The sequence below is a fragment of the Equus quagga genome, chromosome 13 (genome assembly GCF_021613505.1).
Source record: "Equus quagga isolate Etosha38 chromosome 13, UCLA_HA_Equagga_1.0, whole genome shotgun sequence".
NCBI classification, from domain to species: Eukaryota; Metazoa; Chordata; class Mammalia; order Perissodactyla; family Equidae; genus Equus; species Equus quagga.
The window spans coordinates 99,915,143-99,943,112 of record NC_060279.1 but is presented as its reverse complement, the minus strand read 5'-3'; the positions used below and the strand labels follow the sequence as shown (position 1 = coordinate 99,943,112).

At 40.0% G+C, this 27,970-nt stretch overlaps 1 protein-coding gene across 1 annotated transcript in view; it reads left to right on the top strand.

The window, feature by feature from the left end:
• Positions 1 to 27,970, top strand: part of LOC124250392 (uncharacterized) — a 64,513-nt gene that overhangs the window by 18,492 nt on the left and 18,051 nt on the right. Inside the window, 4 exon segments of the mRNA XM_046682189.1 lie at positions 606 to 1,949; positions 16,051 to 16,251; positions 16,455 to 16,531; positions 16,686 to 16,820. Of these exon segments, the coding sequence (XP_046538145.1) occupies positions 606 to 1,949; positions 16,051 to 16,251; positions 16,455 to 16,531; positions 16,686 to 16,820 (1,757 nt within the window).

Here is a 27,970-nt window from a genome sequence, read left to right as displayed (position 1 = left end):
ATTAATGAATATGTAACAACAAAATTGAAAACAGTGTTAAGCAAGAAACAAGTTACTGGGATAGAAAATAAAGGATATAAATTAGATGAAGTCAGCATGGATAGTTTTTCTGATACTTAACATACCTAAAGGGTGAAAGAATCCAACAGTGTGGAAAACCCGAGTCAGCATTCCTGGGAGATTTAATAGCCAGTGAAGAGCTCTAAGAAATGGAAAGATTGTGACATATGCCAGGAGCTGAAAGAGGAAACTGAGGGATATAGGGAGCAAAGGGGATAGTGGCTTGAGATGATAACTTATGGTAAATAAAGGCCTCATTATTCATGGTAAGGTGTTTGTGCTTTATTCTAATTGAAAAGAGAAACCATTAAAAAAATTTAAGTAGAGATTCTCAAACTTTGATCTGCAGCCGAATATCTGGTTTTAACTCATCGTTTTCTTTTCCCCCTTAGCTTTTTCAAATTACTTGATTATTTTAGAGTTTTTTAGTCCATTTTCTTCAACTGGGCTTTATATTCTATTGTGTTTTTTTCTTATTATAAAGTAATTTGATTGTTTACTTTTTGAACAATAAGAAAATAGCATGTGTTTACTTTGTTTTTCAGATTTGGACTCCAGATATGACACTAAAAAGTGTGAAATGAATTTATCTCCGTGGGACATAATGGAAAGAATTCGAAGTTGCGGCCTTAAAGACTCCTTTTTCAGAAAGGATTGTGAATATAGAAAGTTTGAGGGACAAGAGAGTCCTCAAAAGGGATATTGCAGGCAAGTGAAAAAAACCAACTCTGAAAAAATGCCCACTTACAGAAAACTCACATCACTTACTTTATATCAGAGAATTCATAATAAAGAGAAACCCCATGAATGTGGGGACTGTGGGAAGGCTTTTAGAGTACGCCAACAACTTACTTTCCATCAGAGAATTCATACTGGTGAGAAACCGTATGAATGTAAAGATTGTGGGAAAGCCTTTAGACAGTGTGCCCACCTTAGTCGACATCAGAGAATTCATACTTCTGACAAACTCCTTGAATGTAAAAAATGTGGAAAGATCTTTACATGTGGCGCAGATCTTCGTGTACATCAGAGAATTCATGTAGGTGAGAAGCCCTATGGATGTAAGGAATGTGGGAAGGCCTTTAGAGTGCGAGGACAACTTAATCTCCATCAAAGGATTCATACTGGTGAGAAACCCTACGAATGTAAGGAATGTGGGAAGACCTTTAGACAGTATGCACACCTTACTCGACATCAGAGACTTAATATTGCCGAGAAGTGCTATGAATGTAAGGAATGTGGGCAGGCTTTTCTGTGTAGTACAGGCCTTAGAGTACATCACAAACTTCATACTGGTGAAAAACCCTATGAATGTAAGGAATGTGGGAAGGCCTTTAGAGTGCGGCAACAACTTACTCTCCATCAGAGAATTCATACTGGTGAGAAACCCTATGATTGTAAGGAATGTGGGAAGACCTTTAGTCGTGGCTATCATCTAACTCTCCATCAGAGAATTCATACTGGTGAGAAACCTTATGAATGTAAGGAATGTCAGAAGTTCTTTCGGCGTTACTCAGAACTTATTTCACATAAGGGTATTCATATTGGAGAGAAACCCTACGATTGTAAGGAATGTGGGAAGGCCTTTAGATTGTTCTCACAACTTACTCAACATCAGAGTATTCATTTTGGTGAGAAACCTTATAAATGTAAGGAATGTGAGAAGACTTTTAGGCTATTCTCACAACTTACTCAACATCAGAGTATTCATACTGGTGAGAAACCCTATGACTGTAAGGAATGTGGAAAGGCCTTTAGACTTCATTCATCACTTATTCAGCATCAGAGAATTCATTCTGGTGAAAAACCATACACATGTAAGGAATGTCAGAAGGCCTTTAGACAACATTCACACCTTACTTACCATCAACGAGTTCATAATGTAACTAAATAAGAAAGCCTTCCACTGTGAATTTTGTATTAATGAGCATTAGAAAATAAATTCTAGTGGAAAAGTTTTTGAATGTAGGAATCTCTCTTGCTTCATGCTCACAACTAATTTAACATAAGATATTTTAAAGAAAAAATATGTTAATTTAACGAGTACGTAGAAGCCTTTCATCACCATTCAAGTTGTGTTAAACTTGAGGAAATTCATCTAGGAAGAAACTTACAGGGGTGAGTGTGGGAAAGCTTGTGATCTTACCTGTTACCATCTCTACTGTCTGTTTGGTATACCTATGAAGGTTGCCAGGGCCCTAACTCTGAAAATTGATACATAAAAGGAAAGAAAAGACATTTAGCCTGCATTTCCTGTATAAACTTATTTCAGGGCAACTAGAAGTCAATGGAGTAAAATTCTCTATTAGAGAATTTTGCAGTGCATAATGAAATAGTGGATCTAGGCATGATTCTCAGTAGATTTTAAGACCATTAACTGAAAGGCTGATAAGACCATAGTGAATAGTCAGGTCAACAGCATCTGAACTCTGGTCAATTTTAACCTCATCAAAAATAGGACAAACATTTTGTGCCTCCTTAACGAAATACAATGATATACACATCTTGCAAAAAATATTGAACCTGGATCAAATCAAGCATCAAGATCTAACTTCCAGTTTAGAGAAAATTCAGGGGACAGAAGAACAAATTACATGACACAAGAAGAAGCAATTAAATCTAAAATATGAGTAATTATACTAGGAATAACCCTTCTCAACCAATAAAATGGCCTTGAAAAAAGGGAGGTGGAACTCTTAGAGACGTATCAATCAAATGCAATGAATGAGTGGTTCACAAGTTGAACAAATGTAAAAAAGACATTTTCATGACAATACTGACAGTATTAGATAATATTAAGAAGCTATGTTTTTGACTAATTTGAAAAGATACTTGCACCCCTATGTTTGTTGCAGCATTATGTATAATAGCCAAGACTTGGAAGCAACCTAAGTGCTCATCAGTGGATGAAGGGATAAAGAAGATGTGGTGTGTGTGTGTGTCACACACACACACACACATAATGGAATACTACTCAGCCATTAAGAAAGATGATGTCTTGTCATTTGCAACAACATGGATGGACTTTGAGGGTATCATGCTAAGCAAAATAGGTCAGATGGAGAAAGACACTGATTTCACTCGTGGAATATAAACACATAGACGTGGAGAACAGGTTGATGGTTACCAGAGGGGAAGAGGGTGGGGGGAGGGTAAAAGGGGTAAAGGGGCACATGTGTATGGTGACGGATGGCAACTAGACTCTTGGTGGTGAACACAATGTAGTCTATGTAGAAGTTGAAAATGTGTACAACTGAAATTTATATAATGTTATAAACCAAAGTTACCTCAATAAAAAACAATTTTTTTCACTTGTTTTTCTTAGGTGTGATAATAGCATTGTAGTTATGTAAAAATGTCTGTTAAAGATAAATTATGTTTATACACATAAGATCATATGATATCTGGAATTTCCTTTAAAATGCTTGTGTAAAAGAAAAGTGAAGATGAATAACTTAAGTTTGTCAAAATGATAGTAAGGTCAGTCTTGGGTAGATAGTTTTTGTTTATTTTGTTTTTGCTTTTTCCTCTACTTTTATGTGTTTGACATTTTCCCTAATATTCTTTTAAAGGTAAAATTAACTGGAGTTATATTATAACCAGTTTGAACCAAATGATTTTTAAAAATGGCTAGATATCAAAACTTGTGGATGTTGCCAAAGCTTACACACTGGGATATTAAATATGCTATAATGTACTTGGGAAATTAAGATTGAGGGTCTAGATTTTATCTAGTTCACCGATTCCAAGATCTATTATAGTATCTGGCTCATTGTACTTAATATTTTTAAAGAATGAGTAAAAACACTTGTTAACCTAAATGTGGAAGTTAATAGAATAGGCCTGCATTGTCTAAGATCATTGCTGATCACCTGTTGAGTACTCAGTATTGAGCTATTGAGAATTGAAATATGGCTAGTTAAAATTAAAATGGTGTAAATTGTGAGGTTTTCGAAGACAGTTCTAAAAAAAGAAGAGTGTATCTCAATTTCTCACAGCGTTTCTGTGCTCTGTTTGGGAAGCTGTGATGTTCAGTGGATTACATCATTACAAAGTGCAGAACCCAATGTGAGTGTTTCTATTGAAGACTTCTTATTTCTACCCTGAGTTATGCTGTTTCTTTTTCCTTCGTAAAAAGTACCCTGTGTTTTCAGCTGAGTAATTTTCTCAGACTGTTTTTAGCCTGTAGATGTTTTGGGATCCAAAGGCCCTTTTTCACTTTATACTGTTTGTGTCTCATTAAGTTCAAACTTGCAGTCCTTCAGGTGGTATAATTCTCTTAAAAACTGTATTTTCTGTGAATTTTATTAGGGTTCACTCAAGTAGACCAAAGATCAACAGACTCTTCTCTATGTTGAGTTCCCTATGAGGCTGCTGTGGAAATATGACTTTAATATTCTTAGCAGCCATGCTGTTTCACAGGATAAAAGTTGGCTTCATCTTTACCCCAAGGCCACATTTTCATAACAGCACCACATTTTGATTTTTTTTCTTCTCAGGACTTATAACTTTGAGAACCCTTTGCTATCTGGAAACACTGTCATGGAACCCTTTATATGTCCTTGAAATGCTACTTAAAAATATGCACCAATTGATATAAATGTGATTTTTCTTTTTTACTCTGTTAATGTGGATTACCTTCATGGATTTTCAAATATTAATCAAGTCTTACATCACCAGAAGAAACTCCCATTTGTTTGTAGTGTATACTTTAAACAAAATATTGCTATATTTGCTGTGATTTGCTAATATTTTGTTGAGGGTTTTTGTTTCTGTTCAGAAGGGATACCAGTCTATAGTTTCTTTTGTTCTATTGCCTTTGTCTTATTTTGGTGTCAGTGATGCTGGCCTCATAAAATGAGTTTGGGGGGCTGTCCCCATGGCCGAGTGGGTAAGTTTGCACCCTCCACTTCGGGGCCCCAGGGTTTTGCCAGTTCGGATCCTGGGTGTGGACGTGGCACCACTCATCAGGTCATGTTGAGGCGGCATCCCATATAGCACAACCAGAGGCTCACAACTAGAATATACAGCTATGTAGCAGAGGGCCTTGGGAAGAACAAGAAAAAGATTGGCAACAGATGTTAGCACGGGTGCCAATCTTTCAAAAAAATATTTTTAAAAATGAGTTTGGGAGTGTTGTCTCCTTTTAATTTCCAGAAGAGGTAGTATAGAGTCGCTCTTAATTATTTTTCAAGTGTTTGGTAGAACTCTCCAGTGAAACCATTTGGGCCTTGAAGTGGACTGCATGTTGCTTTTTGAAATTCATGTATTGACATCCTAAGTACCAATGTGATGGTATTAGGAAGTGGGGCCTCTCAGAGGTAATTAGATCATGAGGATGGAGCCCTCCTGAATGGAATTAGTGCCCCTATAAAAAGGGACCCCAGAGAGCTCTCACCCTCTTCTGCCATGTGAGGAAACGAGATGACGACAGTCTTGAGAAGAGGAGTCTGATCAGAAACTGATCATCCTGGCACCCTGATGTCAGACTTCAGCCTCCAGAATTGTGAGAAATACGTTTCTGTTGTTTATAAACCAGCCAGTCTATGGTTATAGCAGCCTGAACCGAGTAAGACAAAAATTAGTGCCAGAAGTGGGTGCTAATGTAACAAATGTATAAAAATATGGAAACAGCTTTGGAATTAAATAATGGGTACGGGCTTGAGATGCATCCAGAAAATATGGATGTTAAGGGTGATTCTGGTGAGGTCTCAGAAAAGAGGAGAACCAAAGAGAGAACCTGAATCTTAGATAATAATCACAAACAGAATGTTGGTAGTACTATGCATGGTAAAGGCCATTCTGATGAGCTCTCATACCAAAATGAGGAACATGTTATTGGAAACAGGAGGAAACGTTCTTAGAAAGTGGCAAAGAACTTGGCTAAATTGTGATCTAATGTTTCATGGAAAGTAGAACTTGTGAGCAATGAAATTGAAGGTGTGGCTTGCCTCCTGGCTGATTCTAGTAAAGTGCAAGAAGAGAGAAATGACCAAAAGAGAATTTTTGAAGCAAAAGTTAAACATTTGGGAATTTTTCAGCTGAATACTTAAACAATGTTAGAATACTGTTGAAGTGAGGGCATCGATTGGCAAAGAAGGGATCTCATAAGTTGGTGTGGGGTCATGTGGGAAAACCCTGGGGGGAGCTGAGGACAGGGAGCTCCTAAATTCTGAGCCTTTACCAGTGGAAGCCACCTCCCCACCCTCAACAGAAGTAGCCTTTACACCCCTGGTTGCTGTGGCATCCCCGCCCACAGTGGCATCAGCCTCTCCTCCCTCTGAGAGAATTAAGCCTGCATTGCCTGAAGAAACTGAAATGACTTGTGAGGCAGTGGCCATGCAAGTCAGTGCTGATTCTCTTCAGAAGCTACTCCCACCACCTCTCTGTTCCTAGACCTGTCACTAGACTCATGTTCCAGCCCCTCTTAAAAGTGTAATACGCAGTTTGACCATGAGGAGGTGTGCTACAGCCCAAAAGAACTACTTAAATTTTCTACTTTATACAGACAGAAATCCAGGGAACGACTGTGGGAATGGATACTAAGGGTGTGGGATAATGGTGGAAGGAATGTGATTGGAAATTTGGTGACGGTAAAATCTGGGGAAAGAGATGTGCATAGATCTGAATGGGTAAAAAATTTGAAGATATTTGTGTCCCATATGAATTACTAAAGGGTGATCTCAGCAAAAGGAGGAGTTTAATAAGTGGATAGAATGGCCTGTTCTGTGGATAACAGCTTCTTTCCCCAGCCACCCTATTGTTGTTCAATGGTCTCAAGAGCAAAGTGGCCATGGTTGCAGGGATGGAGGTTATGCATGGGCTCAGCTATGTGGACTTCCACTCACCAGGGCTGACCTGACTACTGCTGTTGCTGGGTGCTCAGTCTGCCAGCAGCGGAGACAAACACTAAACCTCTGATATGGCACCATTCCCTGAGGTGTTCAGCCAGCTGTCTTGTGGCAGGTTGATTACCTTGGACCACTTCCATCATGAAAGGAGCAGCGTTTTGTCCTTCCTAGAATAGAAGCTTACTCTGGATATGGATTTTCCTTCCTTGCACAAAATGTTTCTGCCAAAACTACCATCAGTGGACCTACAGAATGCCTTACTCACTGTCATGGTATTCCACACAGCATTGCTTCTGATCAAGGAACTTCACAGCAAAATAAGTGCAGCAATGGGTCCATGCTTGTGGAATTCACTGGTCTTGCTATGTTCCCCGCTATCCTGAAGCAGCTGGCTTGATAGAATGGTGGAATGACCTTTTGAAGATTCAGTTTCAGCACCAGCTCAGTGGCAGTTACCTTGCAGGCTAAGGTAAGGTTCTCCAGAAGGCTGTATATGCTCTCAATCAGAGTCCAATATATGGTTGTTTCTCCAATAGTCAGGATTCATAGATAAAGTAGTCAAGGGGTAGTGTGAGATAATGGTGATAAGACAATACGAGCATCTCTTGTTCTAATATTTGGTCTTTGACCTGATTCCTGACACAGGGCTCTTGCAACCCTTGTAATCTCCTGGGTGATAAAGGTATCGTTTCTTCTAATGGGGCAACTCTGAGTGGGTTCCTGGATGGCTCCTGAATGAGGGCTGGTGACTGGAAAGATGAAGTAGTGATTAGAAGCTTGGAATTTTCAGCCCTGCCCCAGCTTCTCTTGAGAAGGGAGAGGGGCTGAAAATGGAGTTAATGATCCATCATGCCTGTATGATGAAGCCTCCATAAACATCCCAAAAGTACAGGGTTTGGAGAGCTTACAGGTTGGCTAACACACCCACACCAGGAGGGTGATGACACATCCCAACTCCACGGGGACAGAAGCTCCTGTACCCTGGACCCTCCCACACCTCACCTTATATATCTTTTCATCTGGCTATTTATCTGTATCCTTTATCATATCTAATAAACTGGTTAAACGTGTTTCCCTGTTTTTCTGTGAGCCACTCTAGCAAATGAATCAGACCTGAGGAGGGGGTTATGGGAACCTCCGATTTGTAGCTAAGTTGTTAAGAAGTTGCGAGTAACCTGGGGACCTCCTACTTGGAATTGGCATCTGAAGTGTGGAGCAGTCATGTGGGACTGAGCCCTTAGCCTGGGTATCTGACACTATCTTCAGGCAGATAGTGTTAAAATTGAGTTAAATTGGACACCCAGCTGGTGTCGCAGAGAGTTACTTCTTGTGGGTAAGCCCCCACACACATTTGGTGACCAGAAGTGTTGGAAGTTTTGTTCTGTGTGAGTAGTAATGAAGACACACAGGGAGCAAGCACACAGAAGGAAAGAACTGTAGGTTTGCCTTAACAGGTGGAAATGGGAGTGGTACTATCCATTATTACCCCTAGTGACCCACTAGCAAAATTTTTGCTCCCTGTTCCCATGACTCTGTGCCCTGATGGCCTGGAGGTCTTAGATCTAGAGAGTGAACTGCTTCCACTAGGAGGCACAACACTGATTCCAGTGAACTGGAAGTTTAAGACTGCCACCCAGCCACTTTGGCCTCCTTGAACCTCTCAATCAGCAGGCAAAGAAAAGAGTTACACTGTTGGCAGAGGTGACTGAGTCTGACTACTAAAGGGGAAATTGAACTACTACTCCACAATGGAGGAAAGGAAGAGTATTTCTGAAATACTGGCGATTCCTTAGGGCATCTTCTAGTGTTATTGTGGCCCTGTGATTATGGTCAGTGGAAAACAACAACCCAATCCAGGCAGGACTACTAATAACCCAGACTCTTCAGGAATGAAGTTGTGTCACTCCAATGAGATGAGATAACTGTGATCACGTGACCAGTTACAGAAATGAGGACTGTTATCGTTATGAGTGTTCCTCCTTATTTTGTTATGAACGTGTGTGTACTTATCCTTGTATTCTTCCCTTTCTTCTTCCCTTGTCATGTAAACTTACAGCATAGTATTCAGGAATTGAGTTTATATCATAGTATTCAAGTATTGTTACTTTTCTATCAGCATTTAAGTTACAGGGTATCCAGAAGAAAAGTAAAGATTACCCAAGTACTTTGCATCCTCTTCTGGGGAAAGGGTTAGTGAGTTTTCGGTTGTATGCAGGCCAGCGTCATGTTAGGTGAAATTAGGACCTTGTTATTGTTTTTTTTGGAGATTAAGTATGGTTTAAGGAGATTGGTATGAGTGCCAAGTTGACAAGGGGTAGATTTGTGACAGTTAAATTTATGTTTCAACTTGAGTGGATCAGGGGATGCCCAGATATTTGGTTAAACGTTATTTCTGGGTGTGTCTCTGAGGGTATTTTGGGATGAGCTCAGCATTTGAATCAGTGGACTCAGTAAAGTAGTTTGCCCTCTCCAGTGTGGGTGGGCATCTTTCAGCCCACTGAGAGCCTGAATAGAAGGATAAGGTGGAGGAAGGAAGAATTCTCCCCTCCCCTGTTTTCTGCCTCATTGCTTGAGATGGGACATCTCACCTTCTGCCCTCAAACTGGCTTCTCTGATTCCCAGGCCTTTGGACTCAGACTGAATTACATCACTGGCTTTCCTGGGTCTCCAGCTTGCAGGTGGCAGATCATGGGATTTCTCAGCCTCTACAATCACATGAGCCAATTCCTCATAGTAAATCTCCTTTTATATCCTATTGATTCTGGTTCTGTGGAGAACCCTGAGTAATACAGGCATGGAGATTTCTTCTGAGGATTATGTTATGGGTTTAATTACTTTAATAGTTATCAGACTATTCATCTTGGATGAGCTTTGGTAGTTTAAAATCCATGTCAGATAATTCCAATATCTGTCTGTAAGGCCGCAAGCCCAGCTGAGCTAGGGCGGCAGGGTATCGTGCCAAGAGACTGAAGAAACAACCCGGAGATTGCAAACAAGACTTATAGGTTTATTGGGACTGACTTACAGGGAGAGTGTCCAGTGGCGCCGGCTGGTCATAGATTTGCGCATTGCTACCGCCCCCTGGGAGAGCTTGCTTAAGTAGGCAGAAGAACAAAGGCTGCATGCTTGCCACGGGGGATCATCCCAGTATGACCTGCATTCCAAGGACCAGAGCTCACACCCCCCGCCTCCCCCTCGAGAACTTGAGGGTCTTGGTGCCGATTATCTCATGAGAAAGCAGCTGGGTTGGCCAAGCCCAGGACTGCTATCATTGTGAGTGTTGGCGAGTAGCCTAGATAAGAAGCTTCAAGGACACATGGCCATTAAAGGGTTAAAGGGGCATACTGGCTAATGCCCCTACACTGTGTCATCTTCCTGTTGGGGTCTGTTGATTGTGTTTTGTCATTCACTTTGAGATTTTCCCTGGTTTTGTTATGTTTTCTTTTATTCTAGATATTTTGGGTTTTATTTTCTGAGTCTCTGATTCCCATTTCAATCAAGTTCTGTGCTACTGTGAGATCAGGGTGGTAGACAGCCTCCATGCACACACAGCATCTGACGTTTCCCACCAGCTGGGGGGAAAATATAGGCAGGTTATTCCTGGAGCAGATTGGTAGTCAGGGTTCCGTTCAAAACACACAGCTTTAGTAGATTCCCACTGACTGGGGGGTGGAGTTGCCTCGTTGTTGCTGGGGCAGGATGATGACAGTTTTAGCTCTCAGGCACAGCCTCCACAGATGCTAGCATCTGCTTATATCATAGAAAGTGCAAAGGTCTTTATCTTGTATATTGTGATTCTTTTGGCTAGGGATGGAGACTGAGAATTTCAATTTTATCAAAATACTAAGATCTCTAAACTAGTGTAATCCAATGTTGTAGTGACGGGAACCAAAAATCATGATGACACTGAGACTATCTAGCCTGGCTTCCATCTACCCTTGGTTCCTGAACCTGCCCATGAATATACATATATAAGGTTATTGGAGAAACAGTACCATGAACTGATCTCTGGTTCAGAATAAATACATATTTTGTAGGATAGTATCACGACGTCACAGGGTATTCTTAGCGGACAACATAATTGATTATTCAATAGTCCTTTTCACCATTGTACAATGTCAGTTGTTTCTGGGAGCTGTTTACCTAAACTTAGTGAATCCATGGATATTAGCCCATTGATTCACTTCTTTTGCTGTATAATGAGTTCAATGGTCAAAATCAAAGTTGAGTGGGATAATATGAGGGACCAGACATTCAGTATTGTGGAATTATAGTCAGACAAGGCAAACTCATTTCAAGGATTAGTGCCCACTCCACTTCTTTGAAGGCTGTTTTTACCTACTATAGAATTCTGGTTTGACATTTATTTTCTTTCAGCATGCTGAAGAGATCACTTAATTGTAATGGCTTTAGTTTTGTTGTTTCGGAGAAGTCACCTCTCAGTCTTATTGTTGCTTCTCATTTCTTTTCATAATTTCCTTTTTCTTTGATTTTCAGCACAGTTTTCTTTATATTTATTCTTCTTGGGTTTTTGAGAACTTCTTGGAACCATGGCCTGATGGCTTTAGTTTATGATTTTTTCAGCTAATATTTTTTCAAATATTCTTCTGCCCCATTCTCTTTCTTTTCTCCCTCTGGGTCTTCAATAGCATATGTTTAAAACCTGTATATTGTATTTTTATGATACTTAACCCTAAATTATTATTTCCATTTTAAAGTAAGATGAGGAAACTGGCCCCAGAAAAGTAACTTGCCCAAGAACACATGGTTAGTTATTCTGATAGCTGAGATTCACATCTGGGAAGTTTGACAAAGCCCATTTAAAAAATTATGATTGACTCTTACTTCCCAATGTTATGCATTTTTTAAATGTCTTCTATCCCAGTAATTCATCAGGAATATTGTTCCTCAACAATTCTGTGGAATGTATCATTATTATTATTATTATTTCTTGGTGAGAAAGATTGTCCCTGAGCTAACATCTGTGCCAATCTTCCTCTATTTTCTATGTGGGATGCTGCCACAGCTTGATGAATGGTATGTGGGTCTGTGCTGGGATCTGAACCTGTGAACCCCAGGCCACTGAAGCAGAGCATGTGAACTCAACCACTATGCAACTGTGCCAGCCTCCATGTCATTATTATTATTTTTTTTGAGATTGGCACCTGAGCCAACATCTGTTGCTAGTTTTTTTTCTTCTTCTCCGCAAAGGCCCCCAGTACATAGTTGTATATTCTAGTTATAGGTCCTTCTGGTTGTGCTCTGTGGGATGCCACCTCAGCATGGCTTGATGAGTGGTACCATGTCGGTGCCCAGGATCCGAACCAGTGAAACCCCAGGCCGCCAAAGTGGAGCACGCGAACCCAACACTTAGCCACGGGGCTGGTCGCTCCCCCCATGTCATTATTTTTGATGGCATAATATATCACCTTATTGGTGACCATAATTTATTTAATCTTTTATTAAGCATTATGTTTCTAACTTTTGCTTATGATATATTATTCTTTTTACATCCTTATGTGTATACCATCATGTATTTATAGCTCTTTCCTAATGATAATCTCCTGGAAGTTCGATTTCTGAATAATTATCAGGCGTTTAGCAATTGCTCACAATATGCCAGACTCTGTGCTACTGTATGAGAGATACTAGCATTAAAAATGTTGCTTGTTAGGGGCAGCCTGGTGGCATAGTGGTTAAGTTCATGCTTTCTGCTTCAGCAGCTCAAGGTTCACAGATTTGGATCCTGGGCACAGACCTACACACTGCTTATCAAGTCATGCTGCGGTGGTGTCCCACATATGAAAGCCAGAGGAAGACTGGCACAGACGTTAGCTCAGGGACCATCTTCCTCAAGCAAAAAGAGGAAGATGGGGAGCAGATGTTAGCTTAGGTCCAATTTTCCTCACCAAAAAAAGAAAGAAAGAAAATGGAAAAAAAAATGTAGTTGCTATCCTTTGGAGTTTTATAATTGAGACAGAAAGGTATAATCTTTACAGGGATAAATTTAAAGTAGGGTGTAATAAAGGCCTCTAGAAAAATTTAGATGATATACCCCTGAAGACACAGATGGAAGACATTTTGGCAAGCTGCAAATTATTTTAAACTCATGGGATCTCTGGAAGTGAAGGGATTCATTCTGTAAGCTACATGTCTTACACAAACTTAACCACTATGCCACCTGGCTGGCCCCAATAAAGCTGTTTTTTAAAAAGGCATAAAACTTCTCCACTGAAAATTTAAAAGCATTGCTGAGAGAAATTAATGAAGACCTAAAGAAATGGAGAGATATACCATATTTGTGAACTGGAAGACAAGAATATCAATTCATCCTATATTTATAGAATCAAAGAAAAGCCAGTTAAATCCCTCTAGATTTCTTTGTGTAAATCAGCCAGCTGGTTCTTGAAATATATATGGAATTACACAGGACCTACAATAGCCAATACAATCAAAAACAATAAAGTTTAAAACTTATACTATGATATTTCAATACTTACTCTAAAGACAGTTTGGTATGAGCGCAAGAATAGCTAAATATACCAATGACCCAGAATAGAGTACAGAAGTAGACCCACACAGATAAGATCACATGACTTATTACAAAGGCACCACTGCAATTCAGTGAATAGTGCTGGATGGAGCAACTGGTTACCACATGGAAAAAATAAACCTCTTGACCTTCACCTCAAAAGAAACAAACAAAAGAATTAATTTGAGGTGGATTATAGCTCAAATGTGGAGGATGAAGCAATAATGCCTCTAGAAGAAAATAGAACATCTTCATGTCCTTATGGTAGGCAAAGCTTTTTTTTTTTTTTTTTTTTAATGTTATGATAGATTACAACTTTGTGAGATTTCAGTTTAGGCAAAGCTTTTAAATATAATGAGACATCAACTATAAATAAAAGATTAATAAATTGGACTTCATTCAAATTAAGAGCATTTGTTCTTCAAAAGACTTCATTAGCAGATGCAAAGATAAACCATAGCCTGGGAAAGTTATCTACAATACATATATCCTACAAGATGCCTCATATCCCAGTATATACAAATATCTATAGATAAATAGAAAAAACCTGCAAACCGATTTCAATAAAATGGTCATGAGTTGAACAGACAATTCAACATACAGGTTATCCCAATGGCCATCATGTGAAAGGATGCTAAAGTCAGTATTCATCAGGGAAATGAAAATTAAAATCACAGAGATACCACTACCCTCCTACTAGTATTGTAACAACTAAAATGACTGACAACACCAAGTGTTCAAGAAGATATGGAGCAAGTGGAACCCTTGACACGACAACTTTGGAAAATGGTTTGGCAGTATCTCCACAGATAAATATAAACCTACTTTATGATCTAGCTATTCCACTCTTAGATTCCCAGTAGAAATTATTGCTATCTCTACCAAAAGAAATAATTTAAGATTGATCACAGCAGATTTGTGCATAATAAGAAAAAAATGGAAATCACACAAATGTCTATCAATATAGAATGAACAAATTGTAGCAAGAGTTGGAAAACTGCAGCATGCAGACAAAATACAACCTGTCACCTGTTTTTGTATAGCCAATGACCTAGGAAAGGTTTTACAGGTTAAATGGTTGAAAAAAAATAAAAATAAGAATAGTATTTTGTGACATATAAAAATTACATGAAATTCAAATTTTAGTGTCCATAAATCAAGTTTTATTGGAATACAGCCACACTCATTTGTTTACATGTTGTCTATGGCTGCTTTCATGCTACAGTGGCAGAGTTGAGTAGCTGTGACAGAGAACGTTTGGCACACAAAACCTAAAATATTTACTAGATGGCTAAAGGAATTATTGCTACACTCAATAACACGGATTCATCTCAGAGTTGACATACGTTAACTGACAATAATGTTGACAAAAACATGCCAGACACATATCATTACATTAATTGCACTTCTAGATGGAGTTAGAGTTGACTAGGATGGGGCACAAGCAAACATTCTGATATCTTGGAAACGTTCTTCATCTTGATCTGTGTTTGGTGGTTGCCTGTGTATGTAAAATATCACTGAGGTGTAAATGTGGTATTTGTGGACTTTATGTGAATTATTCCTCTAAAAAGAAAAAAAAGACTAAGGCTGAATTTGCCTTTTTTTTTTTTTTTTAGGAAGATTAGGCCTGAGCTAACTACTGCCAATCCTCCTCTTTTTGCTGAGGAAGACTGGCCCTGAGTTGACATCCGTGCCCATCTTCCTCCACTTTATATGTGGGGCGCCTACCACAGGATGGCTTTTGCCCAGCAGAGCCATGTCTGCACCCGGGATCCGAACCAGTGAACCCCAGGCCACAGAGAAGCAGAGTGTGCGAACTTAACTACTGCGCCGCTGGGTGGGCCCTGAATTTGCATTTTTTTACCTCTCTTTGTTTCAATTTAAAACTCATCTTTCAAATTATTTGCTAGATGAAATTAAGTGTCTCTTCCTCCAAATTTTGCAGGCAAATTGATGCTCCAGGCTGTGCTGTCCAATTTAGCTAGCCACCTATACCTGTTTAAATTTAAATTTATTAAAATTAAACAAAATGTAAAATTCAGTTCCTCAGTCAAACTAGCCATGTTTCAGGTGCTCAAGAGCCATATGTGGCCAGTGCTCTGGTATTGGACAGCACAGATATAGAACACTGATTCCAATTTTGCAGAAATTTTTTTGGACAGTGGTGCTTCAAAACGTTACACAAATGTTAACTTCGTTTCACAGATGAGGAAACTGCAGCTTAGAGATACTCTTACATAGAGCTGCATACAATCATATCCATTCTCACGTTACTGTGCCTACACACTTCTTTTCCCACATTCACTACTACAGGTGAACTCTCAACACAGCATCCGTTTAACACTTCTATAATTCCACAGGAATGTATTCTAAATTCATACCCATGGAAACAAAGAAAAAGCATTTTCTTACGAGTTATAAAATACTTAGTCGCAGACTGTCTGATTAATCCCAGACATCACCCTTAAAGCTATAATCACACTGTCCCTGAGACACTCCCACACAATCCCAAATGGATCAGATGCTTATCCACTGACATCCCTCTCAGTCTCCAGCACAATCTGACTCACATCACACTCCCCACAGTCCTCCCTTCCCCTGCAGAGGACACTTGGACACGGACACACGACCGTGAAGTAAGCGTCACACTCCTGAACTCTCTTGAGCATCAGCCAGGTTGTCACGGCCACTGCGTTCGGGCCAGAGCTCTGTCTAACAAATCTGGACCCCACCTCCTGGCCTTCAGAGCCTTTTCAACCCTGGACTACATTTCTCGGAAGGCATCACTGCAAGACACAACCTCTGGTAACCTCTTTGGGATCTTCTGGAACCTCTGGGGACTCACTTGAGTAAACCGAAATAAGTCAGCTTACACGGTAGTAGCGTGAGACCCAAGGTTCAAGCAAGGGAGCCCCAGGGCTCGCCCAATTCCAGAGCGCAGGTCGTGGCCACTGTCTAGGGATTCTGTTCGATCAGTCCGGTTCATGCTTTTAAACTACATTTCCCAGAGGCCACCGCGTCCCTGCGCCATTTCGTACCCTTACTCCGTTACGCTCGCTGCAAGCATCCAGTCTGCAGCGGCCAGGTGAGTGGACGGCCTCACTGGGAGCCGCACCTGCATTTGGGTTGGAGAATCCAGCAAGAAGTTCCCATATGGTGCTGGGAATAGCGGTGTCCCGGCTGGGGCTCGGTGCTGACAGGGGTCCGGAGGATCCCGGCTCTGCACTGCATTTCTCCAGGTTAATTCCTCACGGAAGTCGGCCTTGCCGCTGCGGAGTGGCTATGCCCTTCGCCGCTGGCAAAATTGGCACCGTCACTTCGGTGTCGAGCGGCGGGGAGGTGGAGCTCTATGTGTGTTCCTCCGCACCGGAAGCGTGAGTGTGCACCTGCTGCGTCTCTCCGCCGGCAAAATCGGGGCCGTGACTTTGGTTCCGGGCTGACGGGAGCGGGGAGACATTACCGTTATCGTTCCGCCGCGCTGGCTGTGTGTGTGCGCGCGCGCTGCTGTGGCCGCGTGGCCGGCTCCCCTGCCGCCTTCTGACCGTCTTGGCTGCTGGGCCCTTCCTCGCTGTGTACTCTACCCCCGCGTAGCGGAGACAGGGTTGAGAATCGCGCGGTTCGGGCTGCCGCAGTTCCTTCACTTGACTGTACAGAGACCGAGGCTGTTTGGAAGCTGCCCCTGTGCTCAGGCTTTACGCCTGCACGTGTCCCACGGAGGGAGAAGACCGCCAGACTAGGATGCCCCCTTCTAATGGGAGCCGTGTGGGGAACGCTAATCTCTGTCTCTCTGGCCTGAAGCTGTTGTGGGACATGGTCCTAAATTGTTTTGTCGGCTCAGAGAAAGGCTTGATATCCTATGATTATTTTTTCTCCGTTCTCCGTTTTCCAACAGAGGCACACAGAGGAAAGGAAAAGAATATTGCGCATCTAAAAGGCGTGCTTAAAATAAGTTGCCGTTTTCTTTCTTCCCTCAAGTTTCTTCCTTTTCAAGATATTGCTACCTCGTTCAATGACTGGTCCTTAGGCACTGCTGTCCCCGTAAATGCTGGGTCTCCAGGGTTGGGCTCACTGGTCTCGCTCCACTCCCCAACTACGCTACGCCTGTCCTTTCCACCCAATGACACATCAGTCTTCTCTGGTCTAAGATTTTTGATGAAAGATAACCATACTTTCTGGAGAAAATTTGAAGACTTTTAATTTGATTTTATTATGGAAATTTTCAAGCAGGGTAGAAAATAATACAAATCCCAATGAGCCCAACACCTAGCTATGGTTTAAAACATTTGTAAATATCCTTATATCTGTCCTTTTTTTCCTATAGTATTTCAAGATTATATTATTTTATCCATATGTATGCATATATAACCAAAAAGGACATTTTAATTTCTATTTATTTTTTTAGTTCATAATAGTTTACATCATTGTGAGACTTCAGTTGTACATTCTTTCTTTTTTTTTTGAGGAAGATTAGCCCTGAGCTAACATCTGCTGCCAATCCTCCTCTTTTTGCTGAGGAAGATTGGCCCTGGGCTAACATCCGTGCCCATCTTCCTCTACTTTGTATGTGGGACGCCTTCCACAGCATGGCTTGCCAAGTGGTGCCATGTCCACACCGGGGACGCAAGCTTGTGAACCCTGGGCTGCCAAAGCGAAACATGTGAACTTAACTGCTGTGCCACCGGACTGGCCCTTGTACATTATTTTTTAACTGTCACCACATAAGTGCTGCCGTTCAGCCCCTGTGCCTACCCCCCCACCCCTTTACCCTGGTAACCAGTGAACTGTTTGCTTTGTGCCAGTGTTTGTTCATATTCCACATATGAGTGAAATCATCTAGTGTTTGCCTTTCTCAGTCTGTCTTATTTCAATTAGCATAATTCCCTCCAGGTCCTTCCATGTTGTTGCAAATGGGATGATTTTGTCTTTTTTTATGGCTGAGTAGTATTCCATTGTCTATATACACCACATCCTCTTTGTCTAATCAGAAGTCACTGGGCACTTGCGTTGTTTCCATGTCTTGGCTGTTGTGAACAGTGCTGCAATGAACATAGGGGTGCATATCTTACTTTGGATTGTTGATTTCAAATTGCTTGGGTAGATACCCAGTAGTGGGATAGCTGGGTCCTATGGTAGTTCTATTTTTAGTTTTTTGAGGAATCTCCATACTGTTTTCCACAGTGGTTGTACCAGTTTGCATTCCCACCAGCTGTGTGTGAGGATTCTCTTCTCTCCACACCTTCTCCAACATTTGTTATTTTCAGTCTTAGTGATTATAACCATTTTAACAGGTGTAAGGTGGTATCTTACTGTAGTTTTGATTTGTATTTCCCTGATGATTAGTGATGTTGAACATCTTTTCATGTGTTTATTGGCCATCTGTATGTTTTCTTTGGAAAAATGTTCATCTCCTCTGCCCATTTTTTGATTGGGTTGTTTGTTTTTTGATTATTCAGTTGTGTGAGTTCCTTGTATATTATGGAGATTAACCTCTTATCAGACATATGATTTGCAAATATTTTCTCCCAGTTGGTGGATTGTCTCTTTGTTTTGATCCTGGTTTCTTTTGCATTGCAGAAGCTCTTTAGTCTGATGAACTCCCACTTGTTTATTTTTTCTTTTGTTTCCGTTGTCTGAGAAGACACGGTATTTGAAAAGATCCTTTTAGTTCAGTGTCAAAGAGTGTACGATCTATATTATCTTCCAGGAGTTTTATGGTTTCAGGACTTATCTTCAAGTCTTTGATCCGTTTTGAGTTTATTTTTGTGTATGGTGTGAGATAATGGTCTACCTTCATTCTTTTGCATGTGGCTGTCCAGTTTTCACAACACTATTTATTGAAGAGACTATCTTTTCTCCCTTGTATGTTCTTGGCACCTTTCTCGAAGAATAGCTGTCCGTAAATGTGTGGTTTTATTTCTGGGCTTTCAGTTCTGTTCCATTGATCTGTGTGTCTGTTTTTGTACCAGTACCATGCCGTTTTGACCACTATGGCTTTGTAGTATATTTTGAAGTAAGAGATTATGATACCTCCAGCTTTGTTCTTTTTTCTCAGGATTGCCTTAGCAATTCAGGGTCTTTGGTTGCCCCATATGAATTTTAGGATTCTTTGTTCTATTTCCGTGAAGAATGTGATTGGGATTCTGATTGGGATTGCATTGAATCTGTAGATTGCTTTGGGTAGTATGGACATTTTAACTATATTTATTCTTCCAATCCATGTCTTTCCATCTCTTTATGTCATTGTCAGTTTCTTTCAGTAATGCCTTATAGTTTTCACTGTATAAGTCCTTCACATCCTTGGTTAAATTTATTCCTGGGGACTTTATTCTTTTAGTTGCAATTGTAAATGGAATTGTATTCTTGAGTTCTCTTTCTGTAAGTTCGTTATTAGAGTATAGAAAAGCAACTGATTTTTGTAAGGTGATTTTGTACCCTGCAACTTACTGTAGTTGTTAATTATTTCTATTAGTTTCCTGATGGATCCTTTGGGGTTTTCTATATATAAGATCATGCCATCTGCAAACAGTCAGAGTTTCACTTCTTCATTTCCTATTTGGATTCCTTTTATTCCTTCTCTTGGCTAATTGCTCTGGCCAAAACCACCAGTACTATGTTGAATAAGAGTGGTGGTAGTGGGCATCCTTGTCTTGTTGCTGTTCTCAGGGGGATGGCACTCATTTTTTGCCCATTGAGTATGATGTTGGCTGTGGGTTTGTCATATATGGCCTTTATTCTGTTGAGGTAGTTTCATTCTATCCCCATTTTGTTAAGAGTTTTTCTTATAAATGGCAGTTGGGTCTTGTCAAATGCTTTCTCTGCATCTGTTGAGATGATCATGTGGTTTTGATTCCTCAGTTTGTTGATGTGGTGTATCACGTTGATTGACTTGCAGATGTTGAACCATCCTTGTGTCCCTGGTATGAATCCCACTTGATCGTGATGTATGATCCTTTTGATGTATTGCTGAATTTGGTCTGCCAAAATTTTATGAGGATTTTTGCATCTATGTTCATCAGCGATATTGGCCTGTAGTGTTCCTTTTTTGTGTTGTCCTTGTCAGGCTTTGGTATCAGAGTGATGTTGGCCTCGTAGAATGTGTTAGGAAGTGTTCCATCTTCCCTAATTTTTTGGAATAGCTTGAGAAGGATAGGTATTAAGTGCTCTCTGAAAGTTTGGTAGAATTCACCCGGAAAGCCATCTGGTCCTGGGCTTTTATTCTTTGGGATGCTTTTGATTGCTGTTTCAATCTCTTTCCCTGTAATTGTAATAGATTCTCTATTTCTTCTTGATTCAGCTTTGGGAGGTTGTAAGAGTCTAAGAATTTATCCATTTCCTCTAGGTTATCCATTTTGTTGGCATGTAGTTTTTCGTAGTATTCTCTTATGATCCATTGTATTTCTGTGGAGTCTTGTTATTTCTCCTCTTTCATTTCTGATTTTGTTTATTTGAGCTTTCTCTCTTTTTTTCTTTGTAAGTCTGGCTAGGGGTTTGTCAATTTTATTTATCTTCTCAAAGAACCAGCTCTTGGTTTCATTGATCCTTTCTACTGCCTTTTTTGGTTCAATAGCATTTATATCTGCTCTGAATTTTATTATTTCTCTCCTTCTGCTGACTTTGGGCTTTGTTCTTTTTAAAATTCAGTTAGGTGTAATTTGAAATTGCTTATTTGGGATTTTTCTTATTTGTTAAGGTGAGCCTGTTTTGTGTTGAATTTCCCTCTTATACTGCTTTTGCTGCATCCCATATGAGTTGGTATGCTATGTTTTCATTTTCATTTGTCTCCAGATAGTTTTTTGATTTCTCCTTTTATTTCTTCAGTGATCCATTGCTTCTTCAATAGCCTGTTGTTTAGTCTCCACGTCTTTGTCCCTTTCTCACCTTTTTTCTTGTAATTAATTTCTAGCGTTATAAGATTATGATTGGAAAAGATGCATGTTATTATTTCAATCTTGTTAAATTTATTGAGGTTGCCTTGTTTCCAAACATTTGGTCTGTCCTTGAGAATGTTTCATGTGCACTTGAGAAGAATGTGTATTCGGCTGTTTTTGGGTGGAGCAGTCTATTAAGTCCAACTGGTTTAGCCTTTCATTTAATTCCACTCTTTCCTTGTTGATTTTCTGTCTGGATGATCTATCCATCGATGTTAGTGGGGTGTTGAGGTCCCCTGTTATTATAGTATTATTATTAATATCTTCTTTTATGTTTGTTACTAGTTGCTTTATGAACTTTGGTGCTCCTGTGTTGGGTGCATCAATATTTATAAGTGTTATCTCTTCTTGATGGAGTGTCCCTTTGATCATTATATACAGCTCTTCTTTGTCTCTCTTTACCTGTCTTATCTGGAAGTCTGCTTTGTCTGATCTAAGTATGGCAACATCTGCTTTCTTTTGTTTGCCATTAGCTTAGAGTATTGTCTTCCACCCCTTCACTCTGAGCCTGTGTTTGTTGTTGGAGCTGAGGTGTGTTTCCTGGAGGCAGAAAATTGTTGGATCTTGTTCTTTAATCCATCTTGCCACTCTGTGTCTTTTTATTGGATAATTCAACCCATTTACATTTAGGGTGATTATTGATGTAGGAGGGCTTAATTCTCTCATTATATCACTTGTTTTTTGGTTTTCCTGCATTTCCTTTATTTCATGTCCTGTGTGTTTTGGTCTACCCATTGAATTGTATAGTTTTTAATTATGTATTTCTTTGTTTTTTCCTTATTTATTTTTTGTATCTCTGTTCTGCTTTTTAGTTTATTGGCTACCTTGAAGTTTGTATTCAGAATCTCATGTATAAGATAGTCCATTTTCTGAGGGCCTCTTATTTTCTTAGTCTAAATAGATTCAGTCCCTTTCTTCCTCCCCTCTAAGTTGTTTTTCTCATATCTTATTCCGTCTTGTGTTGTGAGTTTGTGGTTAAAATGACAAGATTATCTTTGTTTTTGGTGTTTTCCTTCCCTTTAGCTTAATGCTATACTTGAGTATTTGCTATCTTATTCCTTTTTGTTTTTTAAAGATTGGCACATGAGCTAACAACTGTTGCCCATCTTCTTTTTTTTTTCTGCTTTTTCTCCCCAAATCCCACCAGTACATAGTTGCATATTTTAGTTGTGGGTCTTCTAGTTGTGGCATGTGGGATGCCACCTCAGCATGGCCAGATGAGTGGTTCCACGTCCATGCCCAGGATCCGAATCAGTGCAGCCCTGGGCTACTGAAGCAGAGACTGTGAACACAACCACTCAGCCACGGGGCTGGCCCATGCTATTCTATTCTGATTCTGTCTACCAATTTATCTCCTTACTCTGTGTTTTGTGACCCCTTTCTCTCCTCTGTCTTTTTTTTATAGGTATGAGAGACTTTGAGGATTTCTTGGGGGCAGGGTCTTGTGGCTACGAAGTCCCTTAACTTTAGTTTGTCTGTGAAAGTTTTTATTTCTCCTTCATATCTGAAAGATATTTTTGCTGGATAGAGTATTCTTGGTTGAAGATTTTTGTCTTTTAAAGGTTTGGATATGTCATTCCATTCTCTCCTAGCTTGTAAGGTTTCTGCAGAGAAATCTGCTGAAAGCCTGATAGGGGTTCCTTTGTAGGTTATTTTCTTCTGCCTTGCTGCCCTGAGGATTCTTTCTTTGTCATCCATTTTTTCCAGTTTTACTGCTATATGCCTTGCAGTAGGTCTATTACATTGACAAATCTAGGAGATCTGAAAGCTTCCACCACACAGATTTCCCTCTTTTTCCTTGGGTTTGGGAAGTTCTCTGCTATTATTTCTTTGAACACACTTTCTGCTCCATTCTCCTTCTTGAATACCTATAATTCTTATTTTGAGTCGGATATTTCTTGGAGACTTTCTTCATTTCTTCTTAGTCTTACTTCTCTCTCCTCCTCTGTCTGGAGCATTTCAACATGTCTGTCTTTGATTATGCTAATATGCTCCTCTATGATGTCCACTCGAGCATTCAGGGAATCCATATTTTGTTCTCTCTCTTCCATTGTGTCTTTCATCTCTAATATTTCTGATTGATTCTTCTTTATAGTTTCAATCTTTTTTGTGAAGGAGCTTCTGTACTTGTTGAATTGTTTCTCTACATGCTCTTTTACCTCATAGAGTTTTTTGATGATAGCTGTTTTGAATTCATTGTCATTTAGATTACGTATTTCTGTGTCCTCAGGACTGAATTCTGGGTACTTGTCGTTTTCCCTCTGTTCTGGAGATTTGATGTAGTGTCTGATATTGCTAGAGGAGGTGCGTCGGATCTTATGCATTCTGCATTCTGATATTATTTGGTTGCAGTTACCACCTATTGCCACTGGGTTTGGGGTCGAGAGCCACATATTCTGAGCCCTCTGCCTTCAGCCAAGATCCCAGGCCGTGGAGCGGGCGTTGGCCAAGTGGAGGGTGGGGCACCTTCTCCTGCATGCAGTCTAGGCTTTCTCACTCTGCTGTTGCTAACTGGTCTCCTGGGGTGTTGGCTTGATGAGGTCACCCCCTGTGAAAGCTTTTGCCCCAGGAGAGGGCTTCCCTCTGGGCTGAAAGGGCCCTAGGGAGTCCTTGATGTTCCCACGAACAAGTGTCTCCTCCCCCATTGCTTCCCTCAAGGAACCTCTCCTGGTCGCACATTGCAGTCTTTAGGGGAGGGAGCCAAGTTCTCTCTTACCCTGTTCTGGCTCCTCTGAGGGGGGCTCCAGCCTCTCTGCCCTCTGTCGTATGGCTGCATGTCTCTGTGACATTTTTGTGTTGTGTTAGGATGTCCTCTGTTACAGTATGGTTGCCCCTTTCTGTTGTATGTTGGAGGGGAGAGAGTCCCGGGCACGTGCACTCCACCATGATGATCTACTGTGGTTTTCTCCATCATATTTTTAAATAACCACCACGATGTTATCTCAACTTTAAAAACTAACAATAATTCCATAATATGACATACCCAGTACATATTCTAATTTCCCCAGTTCTTTCAAAGAAAGATTTTTACAATTGGTTTGTTCTAATCGTGATCCAGATAAAATCCACACATTGCATTTAGTTGTTAAACCTCTTAAGTTTCTTTAACCCATAACAGTTTCCTGCCTCTTTTTTGCTTTTGTTTTATTTGAATTGGTGCCATTGATTTGTAAAAGAACTAGGTTATTTGTTTTTTGTACATTCTTTAGCTATTTGCTTCCTTGTGGTGTCATATAATTTGTTTCCCTATGCCCCATATTTCTGTAAATGGGTAGTTAGATCTAGAGACTTGATCAGATTCAAATTATATTTTGCCTAAATCACATTTTCAGGCAAAAATAGTTCATAGCTGGTGCTGTGTACTTCATATTACATCACATCCTGAGGCTCTTAAAGTCTGGTGTCCTACCTCTGGTGATGCCATATTGATCAGTGTTCAAGTGCTGTCCCCTTAATCCTTCCTTTATAAAGTTCTCCCTCTTTCACCTGAAGCATACATTCTCAATGGTGGAATGAGGGATATTGCCCCAGGGGGGTGAAACTTGGTTCTTGGCAGAGAGGGGGACAAAACTCTTAGATATTACAATGGCCCTCCAAGGGCCACAGTATGTAAACACATACAGTATATCCATGGTATTAGAATTTCATGGGTCCATGGTGGCAGTTATGAAAAATGGTGTCTAAAAATGTTCTTTGGGAGCTAATAATGAAAAAAAAAAAGTTAAGAAACACTGACCAGAAGGGTGTAACATCCATTTATCATTGATGCTATTTCATTAAGGGTTACATATAGAGATGTTTTTTTTTTAAAGATTGGCACCTGAGGTAACAACTCCTGCCGATCTTTTTTTTCTGCTTTCTCACCCCAAATCCCCCCAGTACATAGTTGTGTGTTTTAGTTGTGGATCCTTCTAGTTGTGGCATGTGGGACGGTACCTCAACATGGTCAGATGAGTGGTGCTATGTGCACGCCCAGGATCAGAACTAGCGAAACCCCAGGCTGCCAAAGCAGAGACTGTGAACTCAACCACTCGGCCGCGGGGCTGGCCCCACATATAACGATTTTAAGAAATTCTCTCAATTCCTTCTACATTTCTTACCTAGAGTTCTGTAAGAACTTTTTTTCATCAACTGTTTGCTTATCCTAAAACTCAGTTCATATGGAAGGGCAAGATAATAAATTTGATTCTTTCCCTTTACACATTAGTTTTCAGAGAAATGAATTGGTGCCCTACAGCATCTTAAACAGTCCTGAAAGTGAGTGAACGAGTTTATTTGAGTAACACGTGACTCATGGGTTTTTAAAAATACATTTGATATGTTTCAAACAATTGTAATCATTATTCGTTTTTTTTTTAAGATCTTATTTTTCCTTCTTCTCCTCAAAGCCCCCAAGTACATAGTTGTATATAGTTTTTAGTTGTGGGTCCTTCTGGTTGTGCTATGTGGGACGCCACCTCAGCATGGCTTGATGAGCGGTGCCATGTCTGTGCCCAGGATCTGAACCAGCGAAACCCTGGGCTGCTGAAGCGGAGCGCATAATCCCAACCACTCAGCCATGGGGCCGACCCTTCATTATTCTTTTTTAATTTAAAACTGCCCTCTCTCTAGTCATTGGGAGCCCTTTCCAGTTGGCTCCTAGGTCTTTCTGAGATGATTTTATTAGAATTGATAGTTATTTGCTTTCTAGAACAACAAGCTGTCCCAACTTCACCTTGTACATTTCCTGTGCAAGACTGGAAATGAGCCATTTCTCTAAGGAGTTCTGGTTCCTCTTATGGGGCACGGTGTATACAGACCACAGTCTGGATATTAGGGGTATTTATTGCCATAGGGCTCTCATTTCTTTTAGGCCTTTTCAGTGTACAAAGCTAATAAAAACTTGTTTTGAAAGTATAAACCATAAATCATGAATTCATAATCATATTTCCATTAAGACCAAAGATAACAGGGTTTTTAGTTGATTTTATACTTGTATCTCTCTCCTTTTTTTTTTTTAAAGATTTTATTTTTTTCCTTTTTCTCCCCAAAGCCCGCCAGTACATAGTTGTACATTCTTTGTTGTGGGTCTTTCTAGTTGTGGCATGTGGGACGCTGCCTCAGTGTGGTTTGATGAGCAGTGCCATGTCCGCACCCAGGATTTGAACCAACGAAACACGGGGCTGCCTGCAGCGGAGCGTGCGAACTTAACCACTCGGCCACGGGGCCAGCCCCATCTCTCTCCTTTTATACTAACAATCTCAGTTGCTAACAACATTCATATAATTCATTTGCTTTACCCTAAAATAGTTACAATGGTTTCAAAACAACAGTAACAACACTACTACTAACTATCAGGACAGGGAATGTATTTTACATTTCTTTGGTTATCATATTTTCTAGATTGAAGGTTCATATGTTGCATTTGGTCATGTCTCTTTAGTCTCTTAATCAAGAATACATGTTCTCATACAACTGATTTTTTTTAAATTTTGTTTTGGTATAATATCACACTTACAGAAAAGTTGCCCCCACAATAGTAGAAAGAGCTCTCATATGCTCTTATAGATTTACCAATTATTAACATTTTACTTTTTTGTTTGCTCTTTCTCTTTACATACGTACTTTTTTCTGAACTATTTAGTAGTAATTTTCAGACATCATGTTCCTTTATCCATAAACACATGAGTGTAGTTTCTAAGTACAAGGGTTATCACTGGAGTTTATTTATTAAAATCAGGAAATGTCACATGGATATAATAATGACCTAATTCAGAGTTCTTAGAAGAATTTCACCAGCTGTCCCAGTACTGTCCTTTATAGCCTTCTTTCCCCTGATCTGGGATCCATTCCAGAATCAAGTGTAGGATAAAACATTTCATTTAGTTATCACATCTCTTTAGTCTCCTTTAACCTGAAACAATTCCTGGGCCTTTGATCCTTCGTGATCTCGACATTTTTGACGAGTACAGGCCAGTTATTTTGCAGACTGTCCCTCAATCTGTGTGTGTTTGATGTTGCCTCCTGATTTGATTCAAATTCTGCACTTTGGCAGGAGTATTGCTTCAGTTGCTTGCCCACTACCTTCAGTGAGCTGCTTTTTGTATTCTGTCCAGATTCAATAGCACTTCCTGTAGGGAGCTTAGTCCAGTAGGATCTTAAGCATCGTTGGAATTGGAAGTCTTCTCAGTTTAGTTTCAATTTGGATTTCTCTTATTTAAATGAGGTTGAACATCTTTCAAATGTTTAATGGCCCATTGGCTTTTCTCTTTTTATGGATTATCTTTTTTTTGTCTTGTCCATTTTTAATAATGATTTTTTTTATCTTTCTCTTGATTTTTAAAATAAAGCCCCTTTGATCTTAGGAAGAGTTACCCTGTTTTATTTAAGTTGCAAATATTTTCTCCCAATTTGTTGTCTGTGTTTGTATTCTTTTCTCCATGCAATTTTTAAATGTATCCATTTGACTGTAAGACATAGTTAGAAAGGCCTTTCCCCTCTCAAGTTAAAAGGAACTCGGCCACTTTTTTTCTGTAATTGCTGTGGTCTGAATGTCTGTCCCCTCACAAAAAAATCATATATTGAAACCCTAATGCCCCAAGTGATGATATTAGGAG